General features: G+C 37.8%; 2 protein-coding genes across 2 annotated transcripts in view; one reads left to right on the forward strand and one right to left on the reverse strand.

Annotated features, from left to right (window-relative positions):
* LOC137262277 (cysteine--tRNA ligase, cytoplasmic-like) overlaps positions 1-18,783 on the reverse strand; it is a 263,287-nt gene that overhangs the window by 77,606 nt on the left and 166,898 nt on the right. The window lies entirely within an intron of this gene.
* The window catches only part of LOC137262283 (uncharacterized), a 144,768-nt gene continuing 128,100 nt past the window's right edge, over positions 2,116-18,783 (forward strand). The window contains exon 1 of the mRNA XM_067800097.1: positions 2,116-2,370. Within this exon, the coding sequence (XP_067656198.1) occupies positions 2,274-2,370 (97 nt within the window). The 5' untranslated portion in view covers positions 2,116-2,273. The remainder of the gene's footprint in view (positions 2,371-18,783) is intronic.

The raw sequence follows: 18,783 nt of genomic DNA on the forward strand, positions 1-18,783 counted from the left end.
AATAAAATGTATTCAGTTACATATTTTAGAAACAAAATGCTTCACATATATTGATCGGAATCGGCTAACTTATTCAAAACTCATATCTAACATTCTCGGACAGTTGTGACGAGGTGCTGTTCTCCATAGTTTTCATGCAATTACCATCTTATGAAAGGTGCCGTATCTATTTTCCTAGACTTTATCAGCTAGCAACACCTGTCGTACCTAGTGAACTGTTCTAAACTTGTCTACCAACGTAAGAGCAAGCCACATACTTCATGTCTGTTTTTCCCATGTTCATAAACCTGTTTGAGATAGATTTCCCTCGGGATAGTCACAGTCTTTCATCATTTCATTTTCCAAGGAAGTGTTCTCCATTACACAATTTCCGTTGTGTTGTATATTAATCCACAGGAATCTATCTAACCTTCTGCAGCATCTATACACCCTCCATGATGACGGCAACTGTTCACAGGGTCTGTTTGAATGTTCAGTCTGGTAACTGTTTCAGAAATTTCAAAAGGAACTGCTTGGTACTATTCGCAACTATTCAGTTATCTGGTTAAATATTCGTAGTTGAACAACCACTGACCTCAAACGCAGCTAATAATTTTCAAAATTATTCATTCACCTCAACATTGAAATCGAAATGTGCCAGAACACATTTCGTGCCTTGAGCCTGCACAAGTGTGTGCATATGTGCACTACATAAATAAGTAATACTTTTGTGAAGCACATTTGAAGGAAAATGATAGAGTAGTTGAATATCTGGTTTTCCTTTCATGTAGATGCAAGAGAACCACACTCGATCATTTGCTAAAACATATTCCATTGAATGAAAAAAGGCAAAACAATGGTGGAAATTAGCCTATACTGGTTTTGAAAAATCAGTGATGACACCAGGTGTTTGTGAAAAGGGAAGTCAGTGATGATACCAGGTGTTTGTAAAAAGATTAACACATTTTCCCAGATTAATAGTGCCCATTACTCACAGAGTTTGAAAACCTAGCATGTTGGTAAAGAAGTTCTCTTGAAAGTATAAACTAATCTAATAATCAGTGGGTTAATCATTTTGGTAGTGCCACTTTTAAAGGACACAGGATGGTTTTATATAAGGCTAAATAACAAAAGTGAAATGTTTCTCAGCCATCAGTGCATCACCTTTATTTGTGTGTGTCACTCTTGAACAAAATGTGCCTGAAAACCATTTAAATTGTTGTATGCAGCCAAACAGTTTTAAGATGAAAAGACAATTAAAATTACAATTACAATTTTGATCTGAAAAGTCTTTTAAAAATTCAAGGACAAAAGAAGATTTGAAAAAAATCCCCAAAGTATCATATTTGTTTTTAAACATTGAGCTTAGCAGTATTGGTGGAGTTGTAAATAATCAAATCTGGACCAGAACATCAAGTGATTGACATCATTACTATGACAGTAATTACATACTTTAAAGGATATTTTAATTTGTGTGAATTTGTTATTTCTACATGGTTGCTAGTTCTGTGTAAAATAAAGTAATATTATTTTCACTTTTTAACAGAAGTCACACTGAACCCTGGATGCAAAATTAACACCTCTTAAATAATTTGTTGGACGCAGAAAAGACATCCATTAATAAAAACCAAAGTACCAAACTGCTCACACTTTCACATTTAGATTGGGTTTCAGAAATTAATCTGAAAAACATAAATGGTATCATTAAGAAATATCTTGGTATTCCAGCTGACATAGATATAGAGACCCTTCCACCTTTATGAAGCATGATATATGCAGCTTTAAAGTGTTAGAATATTACATTTCTCTTAACATATAACACATATCATCTTCAGCTTGACAATACAATGATTCCTAAAAGACAATAACAAGGGGCCTTCACTCACCAACCTTTAAACAATTGAAGTAAAATTCTAGTTTACCTGACATCACATCATATCATCTTTCAGCTGCAAACACCCAGATGTCAATACTTTAAAACTTCTTCTTTTAAGCTGGGGAGAGTGAAAGCAAACAAAGAATGGGAGATAACTCCTGAGGTCTCCAGTGGCATTGACTGTTGGCATGGCAATGTGGCAGCATAAAGAAGCCAGGATGTGATTGGCCAAGGCTGTCTGCTACTATAACATCCCCACCATTCAGTGTGCTATTCTTATCTGACCAGCACATGTGTGGGTACTGCTCCTTGCTAGGTTGTGTGGAGACAGGATCCTTATCGCCCTCACCTATACACTCCTATTCAGAGGGACAGTAAGGCTATTCTTATAACAACTGTGCATGACGAGGTTTGGATCATGGATACTGTACCACTGCAGTCGCTATTCTTTCTCACCTCTCTCTTACAATCATGGACAATAGTGAACAGCAATACAGTGTGGGACCATCTCTCTCGTAAGTACCAATAACATTGTCAATTAACTGTTTCTCTCGCATCACTGACCAGAGGATGTTTAATAAAGACTATCTCAGAAAAGAGATTTGTGACCGAGGGATGGAGTTCAAGTGTTTTGTAGTTGTCATTATTTTTCGTTGTTTTTTATTTTTCAAGCAGCAACCACTGTCATTACAGTCAAGCTATATTGTCACAAATGTCATGATACGCTGACATTCATTTGACAACCAAACCTGTATCGTGTTTTGGGGAATTTGGCAGAATGAAACAAGCCAGGTTTTCATTCTACATAAAGATGGCTCCAAGCTATTGTCTTCTTCCATTATTGAATTTCAATAACAATAAAGGCTTTGGAACAAATAAAGTATTAATTATGTCAATATTTGACTGGTTTTATGCTCCTCATACTGGTAGGTTCTTGAAACCAGAAAGACAGAATATATTTATATTTAGAAAAAGTGTAACTCATTTTTCGTTACAATTACAATAATTTTTGTTATTATGTTCCAAAATTTGGTTGTGCTTTGTTTTTCATAATATGAAGTGATTATTGTATAATTGCATTTTTACTAATAATTGCTGACAAATTTTAAAGAGAAGCAATCGTTCATCACACCTGTAATCAAAATCTGAATTTGTCCATTAAGCAATGAATGACTCATACAGCTGCAACGAACCATCATCGTTGTCTGAAACTAGCAGCATCGCTGTTGATGACAGGTACAGCCTGACACCAAGACACATTGCATCTACCTCCTGCGTTGAAGACATAGCAGGAAAGATAAATCCTGTATAGGGTTAATAATGAAATCAATAGAACTGTACAGTCTAGGATGCGCTAGCCATGTCTTCCAACACAAGCAATCTGTACTCAAAGTGTTCATCCATCTTCTGGCAATATGGGCTCTGGTGAAATTATGTCGCAAATGGCTAGATTAATAAAACCGGCTCTTTTGTTTTATGCCTCACGATGCAACTGGCTTGCTGTTGTGTCACTATAATGCTATATACTGCTAGGAGCAATTGCTATTAAACCAGGGTGGTTTCAAGGAGACAAACTTAATCTGTTGATTATTTTGTCTTACCACATCTCCTAGGGGTTTGTGCGATTATAACCAACTGGGGTTTAATCGTGATGGCGCTATTTTATATTCTGTGTTATGATTTCACCGAGGTGATTCTGTTGTATAAGACTGTAATATCTTGACATATTCACAGCTCACGATGTGGCTGGCTTTGGAAAGGCCTTACCAGCGAATAAATGAACTCCAATCTCTGTCGGTTTAGTTTCACCTACTGCTGCACATTATATCCCTCGTATGGTTGAAACTCATAACAGCAATGAAAGCTGCGTCCATTGTGTTTTCAGTTCTCAAGGCAATGACATATTTCCGGCACTAGCATTTCAAGAATCAATGACTTGACTATAGTTCAGATGGGATTTGTGAAATACTCGCTACGCATTGGAGGACTATCAGGTTTTGTCTTGAAATGACAGGTATCAGAAAGAGTCTCAAGGGTTTTCATCCCTCAAACATCAAATCATACGATACCTTTCAGTGAACTGACAATTGTCATCTGCATCCAGGGAATGAACAAGAGCAACACAGGACAACCTTTAAAAATGTATCTTGCAGAAATATAGAATTTTTACCGATACCCACAATCTCTAGGTTTTAAAAATATCCCTCAGTGAATATCATGTTTAGAAGCTATGTCAGGTGTATTTGATGTCAAAGGACAATTGAAGGCCTTGTCACAACGTACTCGCTTCAACTTTTTAACTTACAGTACGCACATATAACTATTCTGGCGCTACCAACATGGAAGGGGCATGACTCATCTCAGAAACAGAAATGTTTCTTCCCACTTCAAATTAGTGGTAGCCATTTCACTAATTTCATTAAAACCAATCAACATTTTCAGGAAATTCTCTGAGAGAACATTCATGAATTAATTTAAATTTTACAATTTGGATTGATCTTACCCACATCCAAAAGCAATACTGAGGATGATGTTCAGGTTTATGTAAAAAAAATATGGACAATCAAATTTGTTGTTTTTCTAATCTGATAACTGGGCCATATGTACAATTCAAATCCAGATTTTCTGTGAGGTTCTTAACAGCAATTTTTCCAAGATAGATATCTGATTATTATGCCTTGCTGTAATTATTATTTATTTTTTTCTGTCAACAGATACTTCAGAGTTGATTTTTCCAACATAGATATCTGATTATCACTGCCTGCTGTGATTAATATTTATGTTTATGTCGACAGACTTCAGAGTCAGTAACCATTGTAACACACACCATGCTTTTCAGGTTTTGTTTTGATTATGTATGAAATCATCCAGAAAAAGTCTGCAGCCAAGAATATGTCAAACGGATGCTTATTTGCATACCAGTAGATGCAAGAATGGGTAGTTGCACTATGTTGATTTTTACGCCACTCTTCCAAAGCTGATAGAACCATCTAACAACTTCAGCATCGCCCTACGATGATGTACGGAAATTTATGTGGAGAGTGACACGCGGAATTCATGTCAATATTGTTTATGTAGGTATCTACTTGTGGAGTCCACATAAAAAATGTCGAAAAATACTTTGGCAGAGACAGAAAATGTTTTGTTGCAAAAACACTGGGCATAGATATAGTGCCAGCTCAGACGGTTTTCACGATGTGCATGTGTAATGTTGCACTTCAAACATTACCGCCCATCTTTAATATTATAATTTTGGATAACTGTCATTGTAAAAAACCCTGCTGTTGATAGTTTAATGTGTTTTACATGTTACTGATGAATATCCATGGGAACGCAACAAAACTGTTTCCCACACATAACATGAAACACTGACTAAAAATATGATCACTGCAACCAAATATGAACACGGAAATTTCTTTAAATTAGTTGTAGGTCATAACTGCCTGAATAAATAAGTTTTAAGGGAGCGGAAGTTAGAAAAACAAAATTCGTAATAACACTACCTTTGCGAGGAATAATCTACTATCGTATGGAAATACAAGTATTATCAACAAACGTGGATTTAATTTCAATTTTGGTAGCTCACAATTCAGCCAGCAAGTATGTCTTCAATCTGGCGTGCATGTAGAAAAAATAAACACTGCTTGTAATTTCACAGGAAACAGGCCACATTTGCACTTCAGACCTTGATCTAGTTCTAAGACGGTACAAGCCAATGTTATATCACATTATCATTTTCCATGGAGACATTGTTACGTATTTGGGCCTTTTCAATCCAACTGGTGACTTGACATTACCGCTACATCATGTCTTTTTATCTCCTATTTAAAAGAGCACCGGCTTCAGATTGAGTGATGACTCCAAAGCTGACAGAATGACATATTTTCTTGACATGTACTCGATATTTTTACCTTGGATTATAAAGCTAAGACCTGATTTCTGTGCTGTAATTAAAAGCACTTTGATCTGAGCTCATGGTAAAGAGAAAGGCTCTGTCGCCTGCTACAAGTTAATTCTGTCAATCGTACTGACAAAAAGTACTTCTCTTCAGGGAAACGTTACCTTGCTACGATTGTATCAGTTTTGGGCACTGGCCTTCAGCGCGACAGAAACATATTACCAGTCAGTGAGGGATGCTGGGATACCTGTGTAAAATAGTAGCAATTCAACTTATTACGGCCAAGAACTGATTAATCAAGCTTTACTTTTTAGTCGCTCGGTAACATTATCTCTGCTCTTGATGAAGATTGATAGCACCCAAGTAAATATTGATGTTCAAACAATAATTACTACAAACAACACAACAAATCATTACTGCCACGAAATATGTTGACCTTGCCATCCGAAGCCGTTAGTCATGAAACAGTAAATATTTCATTAAGTTATCATAAATATTAATGGCACTGTCTTAATTGTGGTTATTGAATGTCAGTTGTAAGCAAACATCATCATGTCTATGCAAAAATATAGTCACCTCAAATTTGTTTACCTTTTTCAGGGTATACTGAACAAATAAAGTTAAGGATCATGGATATTTAGGGTGATATTTTCACTAATAAAACAAAATCACCCAAATATCCTTGGTCACTAGTTCTTTTGGTTTAGCATATTGTTAACTGTTCTAATACACTGACCCCTCAGGGTTAAGTAATTATCATGAAAGCATGAATCCTGTAGCAATATTTTACATTTGCACATTGACATCTGCCATTTCCTGATGTGCCACACAATCATATATACAGACGAGGAACTCTCCTAGGCTTGGGTCCTGTCAGACCAAGAACAACCCATCTGGAATATGTGATATTTGCAATAATTCCACTGGCTATCCTTAAGTAGATATTAGTGATAAGTAATCATATGATTGTGCCAACAGACAGGAAATGGAATGCACACGCTCCTTTGTACATGTCATAGGACCAACCGAAATGTATGTTGATATGATTGGAACTAGTAGGAGTTATTATATAAATGTTTTAATGACACTAATGCTTATTTCACAAGGACTTAAAAAAGTTTCATTATGAGAGTAAAGACAAGAGATACACCTATTTATGGTCTGATCAGCTGAAAGGAAGGAATACCTCAGAGAGGCAGATAGGATACGTCACCTCAGTAGGATTAGATTAATATTTGAAAAGTAATGCTGTAATAGTATAAACACACATGATGGAAGTTCAGTTTTCAAAGAGGAATTTTTGTGTTTTCTTCACAAGTTTTAGCATATTAATACATTAGGCTAAAGCAGTACCAAGCCTTACGATGGAAATCATCTTTTATGTCACACTCACATATATAAGTCTTGATATTAGAACACAACAAATACATAAATATGTCCAATCAAAAGAAAATGTGGCAATTGTTTTAAGCAATCGTTTTCTAAAACAGTTTTTTAAGACGTTTGTATCTTTTCAGACAAAACATGTAAATGAAATAGTGTATTTCATGAAACATGGAAAGAAGCGAGCAAACATTAAGTGACTTTACCTTGTTCACAGGGAGATCATGTGTCATGGTTTAGTCTGGTGGTAAGTTTTGAGAAGAAATCGAATAATTAATGTATTATTGCTTTATCATGCTTGTTTTCATGCTATTAATTCCCCATATTTGAACAGGTGGAAACGACCGGGTAGTTAAGGAAAGTATCAATCTAAAACAACAATAAGTGTATTCCTACTGTGAAAATACCTCCAGACTTCTATCAGCTGAATAATGCAGTGAATGATATTGTATACATCATACATAAACAAGCAGTGTTAGAAATATGGATGGAACACTAGCAGTGAAAATGTTTTTTCAGAACTGAGAGGTCTTCAAATGGGATTTGAAGGAGGCTGATTTTGTTAAGAGTCAAATACCAGATGCAGGGAGAAATTTAGACTTGCACAAGTTGTCTCTAAAGTATTAATTAATAGTTTCAAATAAAATTTCCTTTATAATATACATAACAGACTTAAGTGTGTTTAGACGATGTGTAAATGTCTGTATTTAACAAGGTTGTCCTGTCCACCTGTCTACACTTGCCTCTTAAAGGATGGAAATGCTATACATCCATGGGCTTTGCATTCAGTACAGCCATGTAGCAAGGCTAGGAGAGACAGGACTGGAGCAGTTAAAACGGAATGAATTAATGAACTGAAAACAAAATTTTTATGAATCAGGCAGCAAATGGTAGCTCATGGAACTAGGGTATGTCATTTTGCACGCCTTATTCACATCTGACATATATTTAACAATGTCACGAGGGCATGAAAATGCATCATGAAATTTATGCTAATTTGCCATTTTTGTTATGGTGAGAGGGATTATTAAGACTCTTTTATCAATAGAATTATGTACTTGGATGATTGAAAACAAAATTATTTGCCTCTGCTTAAAGCCCTCTGAATTTATTGATTGAGGTTCAAGAAATTTGAGGTGATTTGACTCACTGCTAAAAAAGGTATTTCAAAAATCAATAAATCTACTGTTAATAATTCATGAATGAAATGCTGGGGACTGTAAGAAGAAATGTTTTACTCCTTGCTTGCTGTTGCACAAGAATACCAAATTAAGTAAACAAGAATGGATTTCAGCAAAATGATTGAAGATTGTAAACATCCCCAATACAATATTTTAAATCAATTCCTTACATTGGAAATGGTGTAAAATTAAGAAATTTTATGATGGATTTAAACCCTCCTGCAGATCGTAATGATTCAACACGCAATTTCACAAAGAGAACGGTCGAGTTTCGCTCTTCTCTTGACAGTTCAATGTTAAATTGGTTTGGAAAATGAAAAAATAGGTTTTGTATACATAGGGTTTGGCTAGGCTCTCTAAATTGCTAATATGGCTGGCAGTTGCAAACACTCCTCCGCTCAGCAACATGGTACTTAATCTTGGTGAAATTTCACTATTGCAAAGCAAATCAAAACAATCAAATTTGGCAAATCCTTAGGCAAAACTCATGAAGGCTTAGTTTCGCTCAACAGCGTGATCCTAGAGCGCTCGATACACAGACGAGTACTTGCAAGTCCGATTGCCACGACTCCCCATTGCTGGGTCTACGATAGTTGATTTTGGCCATCTTCAGTCCGATCACAGTTATTGCAAAGTGTGGACTCTGATTCACCGGTCTGATTTCATTCCCTTGGACTGATATAACATCGTTATTAATACGATTATGATAGCACTACGAGGGAGACAAGAGGAGACATGTTCGCCTTAGGGTGAAACCTTTCCCTAATATAGTTGGCAGATTTTTTGGCATTTCTTCAAACAATTAACCGATATTGATAGTTCTCAGAAATACAAATCTCCCATGACCCTTAATAATAAAGTGGTCATTCTTCAACGCTGTTGGTCATGTGAGACTCTATAACATGGAAATGGAATGAAAATGATTAAAATGCATTTTATGTCTTTCAAGACCAACAGGCTGTTTGAGACTCATTCTCCTGGGCATGTTCCCATACACAGTTTTTGTCATTTATATAAACTATTTTTTTATTGTATACAGTCACAGTTAATGCCTCCTCATCATGAAGTTAATGACGTATCTCTGCCCTTTCCTGCTGACCAAGCAATCACCATAATCTATTGTCTCCATGCACAGTTAATGCTTCCTCATCATGAAGTTAATGACGTATCTCTGCCCTTTCCTGCTGACCAAGCAATCACCAAAATCTATTGTCTCCATGCACTTGAAGGTAAACTTGGTGAGAGAAAAAAATTACATTTCATGGTTAAGAAAGTCTATTAATTTGAAGACCTTAATATGAGGAAACAAAAACTGACCACAATACACAATTTGAGTCCTTAAAAAGTCCCCACCAACTCAAACAGTGAGGGTTCAAGGGTAATTCAAGGCTGAAATAGCTTGAACAACATTTTTAATATTGGAGCAAAACAATCAGAACAATCTCTTTACAAATTCAACGTCCCTTTACTTGGGGGCTCATTCTGTAAAGCCACAAGTAGGCGAGTAGAATTGAATGGGCGAGAGAGAGAGAGAGAGCCTCTTTCTGAAAACCCCTATAGGAGCACCATTCCCAACTGGATAGTTATTGCTATGCTTTCCGCGCAATTCCTCGACTTGATCCCTTCTCTATTGCGGAACATGACCGCGATGACTCGTAGGTCGTCTAACCTCCAAAACCATCCTCTAGTGATTGATCTGCCCCATATTTCATCTGCATCGAGGCTATTTCTGTCAATCAAATTCCCGACAAGTCTGTGACTCTAAAATGTAGCAATTTTATTTTTGCAGGCTTCGCAGAAACAATGCTGTTAGTAGTATTTAGCTTGAACCCATCTGTTCTATGATGACACAGAAGTCTATCCACCCTTGTGCATTGATGCACACTACACATGCATATGTTGAAGCAGACATTACTGCTTACAAGAACGTATCACAGCTGTGGTTCACTGCATCACAAGCACATTTGCAAAACATGTCTTTTCCTACTCGTAAATTCATATAAACAATGTAACGAATACTATGTGGTCTAGATATGTCTTTGTATGACTTTGAAATAATCCTGGAAATATTAACTTAACAATACTGACAATGATTGCATATGCAAACATCAGCATGTGTGACGAGAAATTAACATCAGCATGCTGTTTACAGTCTGCAAATGCTTTCAATAAAGTTTATTTCAAAGCTTTAATGTTATTCAAATGTGAGCATGACATTGGGATCATTGCTGCCAAAGGGGTGGATGTGGGTGGTCTAGGACGCCTCTCAAGAGGGTTTGGGATTTGTGGGGAACCAGCGTGGGACAACAGCCCTGAGGTAATGAGGTGTGTACACACAATCCATTATTGCTTAGACCAACAGAGCTAGATTATGTCTTCCAGGTAGCATCTGGTTGGTGAGAGGCATTTGGATAAAACAGAATATCAATGCACCACACAGGCGGAATTGAGTGAGTGAGTGAAAGTGAGTGAGAGTGAATGAGTGAGTGAGTGAGTGAGTAAGCATGGGACAACAGCCCTGAGGTAATGAGGTGTGTACACACAATCCATTATTGCTTAGACCAACAGAGCTAGATTATGTCTTCCAGGTAGCATCTGGTTGGTGAGAGGCATTTGGATAAAACAGAATATCAATGCACCACACAGGCGGAATTGAGTGAGTGAGTGAAAGTGAGTGAGAGTGAATGAGTGAGTGAGTGAGTGAGTAAGCATGGGACAACAGCCCAGAGGTAATGAGGTGTGTACACACAATCCTTTATTGCTTAGAGTGGGTGGGTGGGTGGGTGGGTGAGCGGTTCAACATCCCTTTGAAGTCAGTGAGTAAGTTTTATGCTGCCTTTTATGAGTAAGTGAGAGAATGTGGTTTAATACTACTTTTTATCAGTGAGTATACTTTTACATTGCTTTTAATGACCAAATAGGAGACTGAACAAATGACTGAAAGAGACTATGAGTGACTAATGTGAGCATCATTTTAAGCTGATACCATCAGTATTTCAGCAATATTCCCACGAGAGACACAGTAAATTAGCACCATGCATTGTATTCAAGTGGGAAACCAAATCCTAATGAGTAACCCTAACCACTGGGCTAATCTACTGCCCCTAACATAAGGGAGGTTCATAACTTCATAACTAAATGACAAAGAGCGATTTATTCATCATTTACACCCTCTGTGGTCAATTATTATAGATGCAATTTCTCCATTCTTTGGAATGGCATCAAGTTCGCAACCAAGAAGTCAAGTGCGTCTGAGACTGTTTGCTTCTTCCCCCAATATATAATATTTAGACTGTGTATTATCCCCTGCCCAAACATTACATCATATGACTGTCCAGTGCTCAGCTCTCAGTGTCCTTTGTGGCTCCAGAGTAATGGCATTTAGCTATAAGCTGTGACCTTTGTAAATAATTCATACACAGACAGATGATCAGGGACAGTTGAACACAGATAATGATCCTAATTGCTTCATTGTATTACCAGGGCCGACAGACCCATGCTTGTCGTAAAAGGCGACTAACAGATCAGGTGGTCAGACTCTTTGACTTGTTTGACAGATGTCATCATATCCATTAGTGTAGATCGATGCTCATGCTGTTGATCACCTGATTGTCTTGTCCAGTTATTTACAGATCAAAGACATATAGCTGGAATAGTGCTCCGTGTTAAACGACAACAAACTAACAGACACACTGTGGTACATTTGAATGCCTCTTTACAGCTTCCTTAATAAACCCCGACTCATCGAGCCTCTTGTCAAGTTGACCCAGCCTCAGCCAAGAACACAGATAATACGCAAATTGTATGTTAAATAGATCCAGATTCATATTTTCATAAACAAAAGTCTCCTCAACTGTCTTAATTCCAAAGATGTAAATGGTTGATCCAGTCTTTCAAATTCATAACATGAGCAGGCAAAAGAGAATAGAAACTGTTGTCAACAAGGTTAAGTTACATCGTATCCCCATAAGTTGTGCTGCATATTGGCATGCTGGTGTCTCCGAACCTCGTACAAGAGCTAACTCTGGTCTATAAACAGAACCTGAATTAATTATTGACAACGTAATGATGGAGTTAGGAACAACCTGCACAAGTGAAATAATTGTCTTTGCACTTGCGGACAAGACGCGGACATCATTGCTAGCATCAGAATCAAGTGGGCAAAAACAACCTAAATCTTCTAGAAATATTCAGCAACTGAAGGCTAAATGATGACAAGATTAACCAAGTCCTCTGCTGAATTCATCCTAAAGAAATTATTCCCAGTCCAGGTGGTATCATGTTGAAGGGTTAATATCCCCCTTGTTGGCTGCAACCACTTGGCTTTGTAGGGTTAACTAATACTGGGATGACAGTAACCTGATTATGCAGGGGTCAGTTTGTGTCTCATGCCTGTCAGCACTGTGGACATAACTTGATGTTGATGTCCAGTGGATTATCTCAGTGCAGGGAGTTGATATGAGTGTGCGAGTGAATCTGTTAGTAAGTCTGTGAGTGAATGAGTGAGTGAGCAAATGGGTGAGTCTTTTAGTGAGTCTGAGTGAGCAAAGGAGCGAGCTAGTGAGTGTGAGTGAATGAGTGAGCAAATGAGTGAATGAGCAACTCAGTGAGTGAATGAATGATTGAGTAACTGAATGAGCTACTCAGTGAGTGAATGAATGACTGAGTAACTGAATGAGCAACTCAGTGAGTGAATGAATGACTGAGTAACTGAATGAGCAACTCAGTGAGTGAATGAATGACTGAGTAACTGAATGAGTAACTCAGTGAGTGAGTGAGCAACCTGAGTGTGTAAGGAAACCTTGAGATAATGCAGATCTTGGAAACTTAACAGTCTGGTGAAATCCATCAGCACCGATATGATGCTGACAACCAGACTAATAAATATATATAATAACCCTACGTGAAGCCATTTGAAATCAGTGATACAACATAATCTAAAGCTGGAATGAAATATTTCTCTCATGTTTACTTGAGCCAAAATGATAACGATACATTATGTAGAATAAATGTGTCTTAGTTTCAATTTTAGTTTTGCCACCACTGGTCATGTCTCCATTTTGTTTAATTTGTGAGTTTAAATTAATATTTTCAGCCCTAACATGCGGGTCAAAGTGTTTTGCTAGTTTCAAATTGAATCAAGATCAAGATGTGGTGGTGCTCACCCCTCAAAACCTATACTGCAATCAATGAACAAAATGAAGTCCTTAGGACTCAAGCTTAGTTCCTTAACACCTCTGCAAGACAAAGCCTCTTCACTTTGAGACATGCTGATGAGTTTCGGGGACATCAGTGTAATTGAAATTCTGATTGCTAATGCTACTTAAGATGTCTCACTCTAAGAAACAGCTTAAAGATAGACTGACTGGACAAAGGCTATGAGCTGGGCAGTTCATTGCCAAGGCTGGCGGTCACTTCGGTCTTGGAATCAAGATGGGAGAAAGTGGACTGTAGTCAATGAGACTTGGTCCGACTGTAGGAATATAGCCCAATGACATAGCTGACCGGATAGCTACTGTTTGATCTGTCATCTGGTGCTTGGCCAGGGTTGGATATCATTGGTAGGAGAAAAAGGGATAGGTTTGTCAGGTTCAAAGATCAAACGCAATGTGTCTGATAACAACTGTGGTCTTAAAGAGGACAGCAAAGAGCCTTTGATGCCTTACGTATTATTTACCTGTCAATAATTAATTGTTTTGGTTGGTTAAAATAGACTAGGGTGTGTTGGTCAAAGTGGACATTTCGTGAAGAGGAGCAATAACAGATAAAAGTGATTTTGGCATTTCATGATCATCCATGGTTCAATTACTGCATGATCATAGGATAACGGGTCCAGAAACAGAGCATCTTCATCAGTTTCAGGAATTACCAATCCCAAAGGTCTTATTATGGTCTGTGATCCACTCCGGAAGACATCATTGGAAAAAACACAAGGATTAAATATGGAGAGGAATAAATATACTGTAAAAAATATCTGAATTGCATGCACGTGGATATTTATCATGAGCTTGGGACATCTTAGACAGAAGACTAGTCAGATTTAGGTACAACTCCGGCTGCTTTGTATGATCAGATGGTGTGTTGTTTCACAGACCTATCATCAAAACTCTTGTCCTGACACACGAACCTCAGACAATGTAAATGACCACTTTCATTTGCTGAGCAGACGGTCAATTGTTCATTCACCCTGTGAGCCCAACACTGCATTATCAGGATAACGGGAGACATAAAACTTTACTGCAGCTCCTCCATACAAGTAGTGGGTCGAAGGGTTTGTTGTTGACTGACCACCACGGTGGCCCACAACACAGTTATACCACAGAGTTCAACTCTGATTTCAAACAAATGATGATGGCTATTTGTCCTCCAGACATTCAATTGTCCATTTCTGACAAGCCATGAATTGCAGGCTTACACTGGACACACTCCGACCTTGTGTTGTAATGTCTGAAAAGTGGATATAGAGGGGTCACTGCAAGGATGAGTGACAGGTTTGGTCAGTAATTATAGACGGGTCTTTAAAGTCTGCTGCTTGGAAAATACACAAGCTCAATCCTAGAAATTAGGAGCTTAGTCCAGTGTTTGTATGGACAGTTAGGTGGAGGCAGGGGTCAGCTTGACCAGGTCTGATCCTTCAACTCCTCTTGATTTGCTTGGTTGACTGGTCTCTCTCCTGTAATCTGTTTCCATGTAAACCATTGCTGACAGGTTCAATTTGGGAGAATGTTTAGTGTTTGTGCAGAGTAAAACCCTGCTTATACAGAGGCAAAGATTTCTACATTTCTACTGATAACGAAAATGGTTTTGTGTCTATTGATTTCAAAGTATTTGTCAATGTTCGCAACCACTTGCAATTTTGTCAACTGCAGAAACAAAAACTAAATGAAACCATTTAATAGTTACTTTTCCTTTTTAAAGCTTACAATTTTACCTTTGAAAATAATGTTGTCCAAATTCATGTCTGCTTAGGTGGTCATTCACCAAACTAAATTATTTTCTGTGATATCACCTATCAATCATAAGCTTATGTCTCAAAATGACCATTTCTTCAAACAAATCATATCTATCTTGCTTAGAGGTTGAAACTCCTGAGAGATTAATTAATACATGTGTCCATCTTGACAGACACCAGGCTTATGTTTAATCCATAGTGAGGAAGCCATTGTACAGGCTTTCTGATGCTCCATTGTGTAAACGTGATGAACAACAGAATCAGTCTGTATCAGACTCTTTCAGCCATGTTGCCTGTATCTTTGAAGTAATCAGAGTGTGCACAAACACCACCAATATGTGGAGCCAAGTTTTGAATTGCACCCACATGAAAATGTCTAAGGATCTGTTATGACAGATATACATCCTAACATAACCTTCCTATCAGAATCAGTTTGTGTCAGGATCTTTCAGCCATAATGGCTGTATCTGTGAAATAATCAGGAAGTTCACTCAAACACTGCCAATATGTGAGCTGAGTTCTGAATTGTACCCAGATGAAAATATCTTGCCATGACAGATGTACATTTTAGTACAACCTCTCAGTGAAATAGAAAGAAGTGCAATTTATGCAACATGTAAGTGTCCTGGGATTGTGTCGTCTTAGATTCTCAAAGTGGTTGTTCAACTAGATTTTTTTTTACTGTAGCTTACAGCAGTATTCCATCTTTATGATGGTGGTTTGAAAATAATCAAGTTTGAATGACACAATTCTGTGATTGGCAACAATGATATTTATGCATTTGAGATTTTACGTGACACACTCGTCTATCACACCTACTCTTCAACAAATCATACTAATCAAAATAGACCTCCACTTCAGAAATTGAACAAATTTTCTGGACTATATATTTTTTTTAAATGAATTTAACAACTGTAAGATATTTAAAATCTGAAGTGATTTTCTGGTTCCCTTTTTCATTTATTTTCAAGATGATTTTAAAAATGAAAGATTTTTTTCCAAAGATAGTTTCTGGGATCGTTTTTCTGATACTTTAGCAAGATAATTACACAACAATAATAGAATTTAATTTCAAAGACTATATGGGTCCGATGATACCAGTGACTAAATGCTGTGATTGGTCATCAGTGATGAAGATGCAGTTCCCATATTGTCTGCTCATGTGTTAAGTGTATAACTACACATGGCAGCTATTGCACTGTGTATATCACCTGGCTTGCATCGCCTCCCATGTCCACAAGTCAGCACACATAAACTCAATCTCCAGTCAAACCCTGTTTCTCTCATGGCAGTAATTAGAAAGCAATTTTCTTATTGCAGCCGATTCCCTTGACATTCAACCAAACTCCCTGCTCCAAACCATCTGAATCCGACCTTGACCTGTTTATTACCATTACCAATGACACCCATATGACGCCTTCAAAAGAAGTTTACAGGACAGCCATTCAAGGGAAACAAACAAAAAACTATAGTCATGGTTCCATGTTATGTGTACAGCTTCTCGCCCCCATATTTCACAACAGAATCAAAGAATCGTCCACTATCCATCAAGTTTATCCAATCAAGAATAAAAGGACTGTATGAACCCAGTATCATAGTCAAACGATGTCTGTCTTCCACCTGTGAGATGCCACAACGATAGGCTGGACTATCTACTGATGATCAGCCAGGCGGCTGAAGCATTATTAACCAGGGTTGTTGTCCGGAAGTGTAGTAAATCGACTTAGAAATGTAGTAAAAAGGCCCCACAGTGGCAGAGAGAATAGCCATGCATTGTACACAGCGAGTTAATGGGCCAGGCAGATGATATTGGCTGGACATATGTCGTATTGTCAAGAAAAACGAGGCGGTGATTGATAGGGGAGGGCCTCGGAGAGAGAGGAGCTCACTTTTTATCTGATTTTCCCAGATGCTTGATTTCCCCTGCTGCACACTGCTCTTTTGGATAAACATTTACTCTCCAGCGTCAGGTAGTGTTTTGTAACCAGGGTTTTTACTGCTTACACACAAACTAGGTGATATCTGAAGAAATAAAGCGACATTCCACTAATTAGAATACCATGAATCTTGCATCCTAATCGACTTGGTCGGCTGCAACCTTATGGACTTGGTCTGCGGACGTATTACAGTTTGTGTAGGGCTTTGATGTTTGTTAAATCTGACATGAATATGTATGCACATGGATGTCCATATATATTAAACAATGATAATGCAAAGTTCTAAATTGTCACAAACTGCAGGGGTTTACAATGATTAGCATTTCAATGGGTCCACATGTCTTGGTGATTAAGCAGCTACAGGTTTAATGAGCTGCTGATAGCTTGTGTCCCAACTGGAGGTCGAACTCTTCAATAAACTGACATTAATATACATTAAGAATTACCTACATTAGATATGACATTAATATAATAATGTCAATATAGATGTCAACTGAAGGGCATTGCAAGGATGCCAGGAACCGTTTTCTATATTAAGAAGGTTGAGACACTTTTCATACATTCTAATAATGTTACAGTCAGGATACATCATCAAGAGTGGTTGAGTGGGTGAGTGAGTGGTTGAGTGGGTGAGTGGTTGAGTGGGTGACTGAGTGGTTGAGTGGGTGACTGAGTGGTTGAGCGGAGGGGTGGGTGGTTTAATATAATATCAGTTATGTTAAGGCATATCAGTTTTATGTGGAAGTACACCCCTTCCCAAAGACAAAAGAAAAAAATGATGATGTAAGGATCAAGGGAGATAATTCTGGGATAGGAAAGGCATACCACTAGGAATAGCTATCTGTTAAAGATTTCTATGGAATTTCTGTATGATTTTGTGTTACCACTGGAATAAGGTTACCCTGATCCAGAGGGAAGGTTAATGTTATAATTAAAGAAAATCTGTTGAATACTTTTGGGTTGGGACAAACATGTTGGTGAGTTAGGCCAGCACTAATACACAACTTTTTCCTGACAAAATGATCATATACAGTAGGGGTGGTAGGGTAGCCTTGTGGTTAAAGCGTTTGCTTATCACATGGGTACACTCCCCACAAGGGTACAATGTGTGAGGCATATTTCTAGTGTTCCCCTGCCATGATATTAGAAAGAATATTGCTAACAGCGACGTGAAACCCAAGTCTCTCTCAGCATGAATATAACCCTGAATATTGTCATGAGTAAAACCCATATTAACTCGTAATCTGAAAAAGAGCTGAAACCGTTTCCCTGAAGACCAGTGTACATGAAGAAAGCCCAATATACCAGCATTAGACACAGGAGCCTTGAGTCCTCAACAAAGTAATGTTGTAACAGCATTAGTGGAAGGACGGCAGTGTTATGTTTCTCTGATCAAATTGCCACAGATACGGCAGCAGAACTCTCCTGCAACCTTTACACATTTCCTCCAAGGAGAAGCTACAGAGGTGGCATTCTGGTCAAATAAGGAAGATAAAAAGAATCGTAGATCAGGTTCCTTGACTCTTAGATCAGCCTACTTGACTGTGATCAGCTGGATATCAAGCTTACCAATTGCC

Source organism: Haliotis asinina, chromosome 14, assembly GCF_037392515.1.
Source record: "Haliotis asinina isolate JCU_RB_2024 chromosome 14, JCU_Hal_asi_v2, whole genome shotgun sequence".
Classification (NCBI taxonomy): domain Eukaryota; kingdom Metazoa; phylum Mollusca; class Gastropoda; order Lepetellida; family Haliotidae; genus Haliotis; species Haliotis asinina.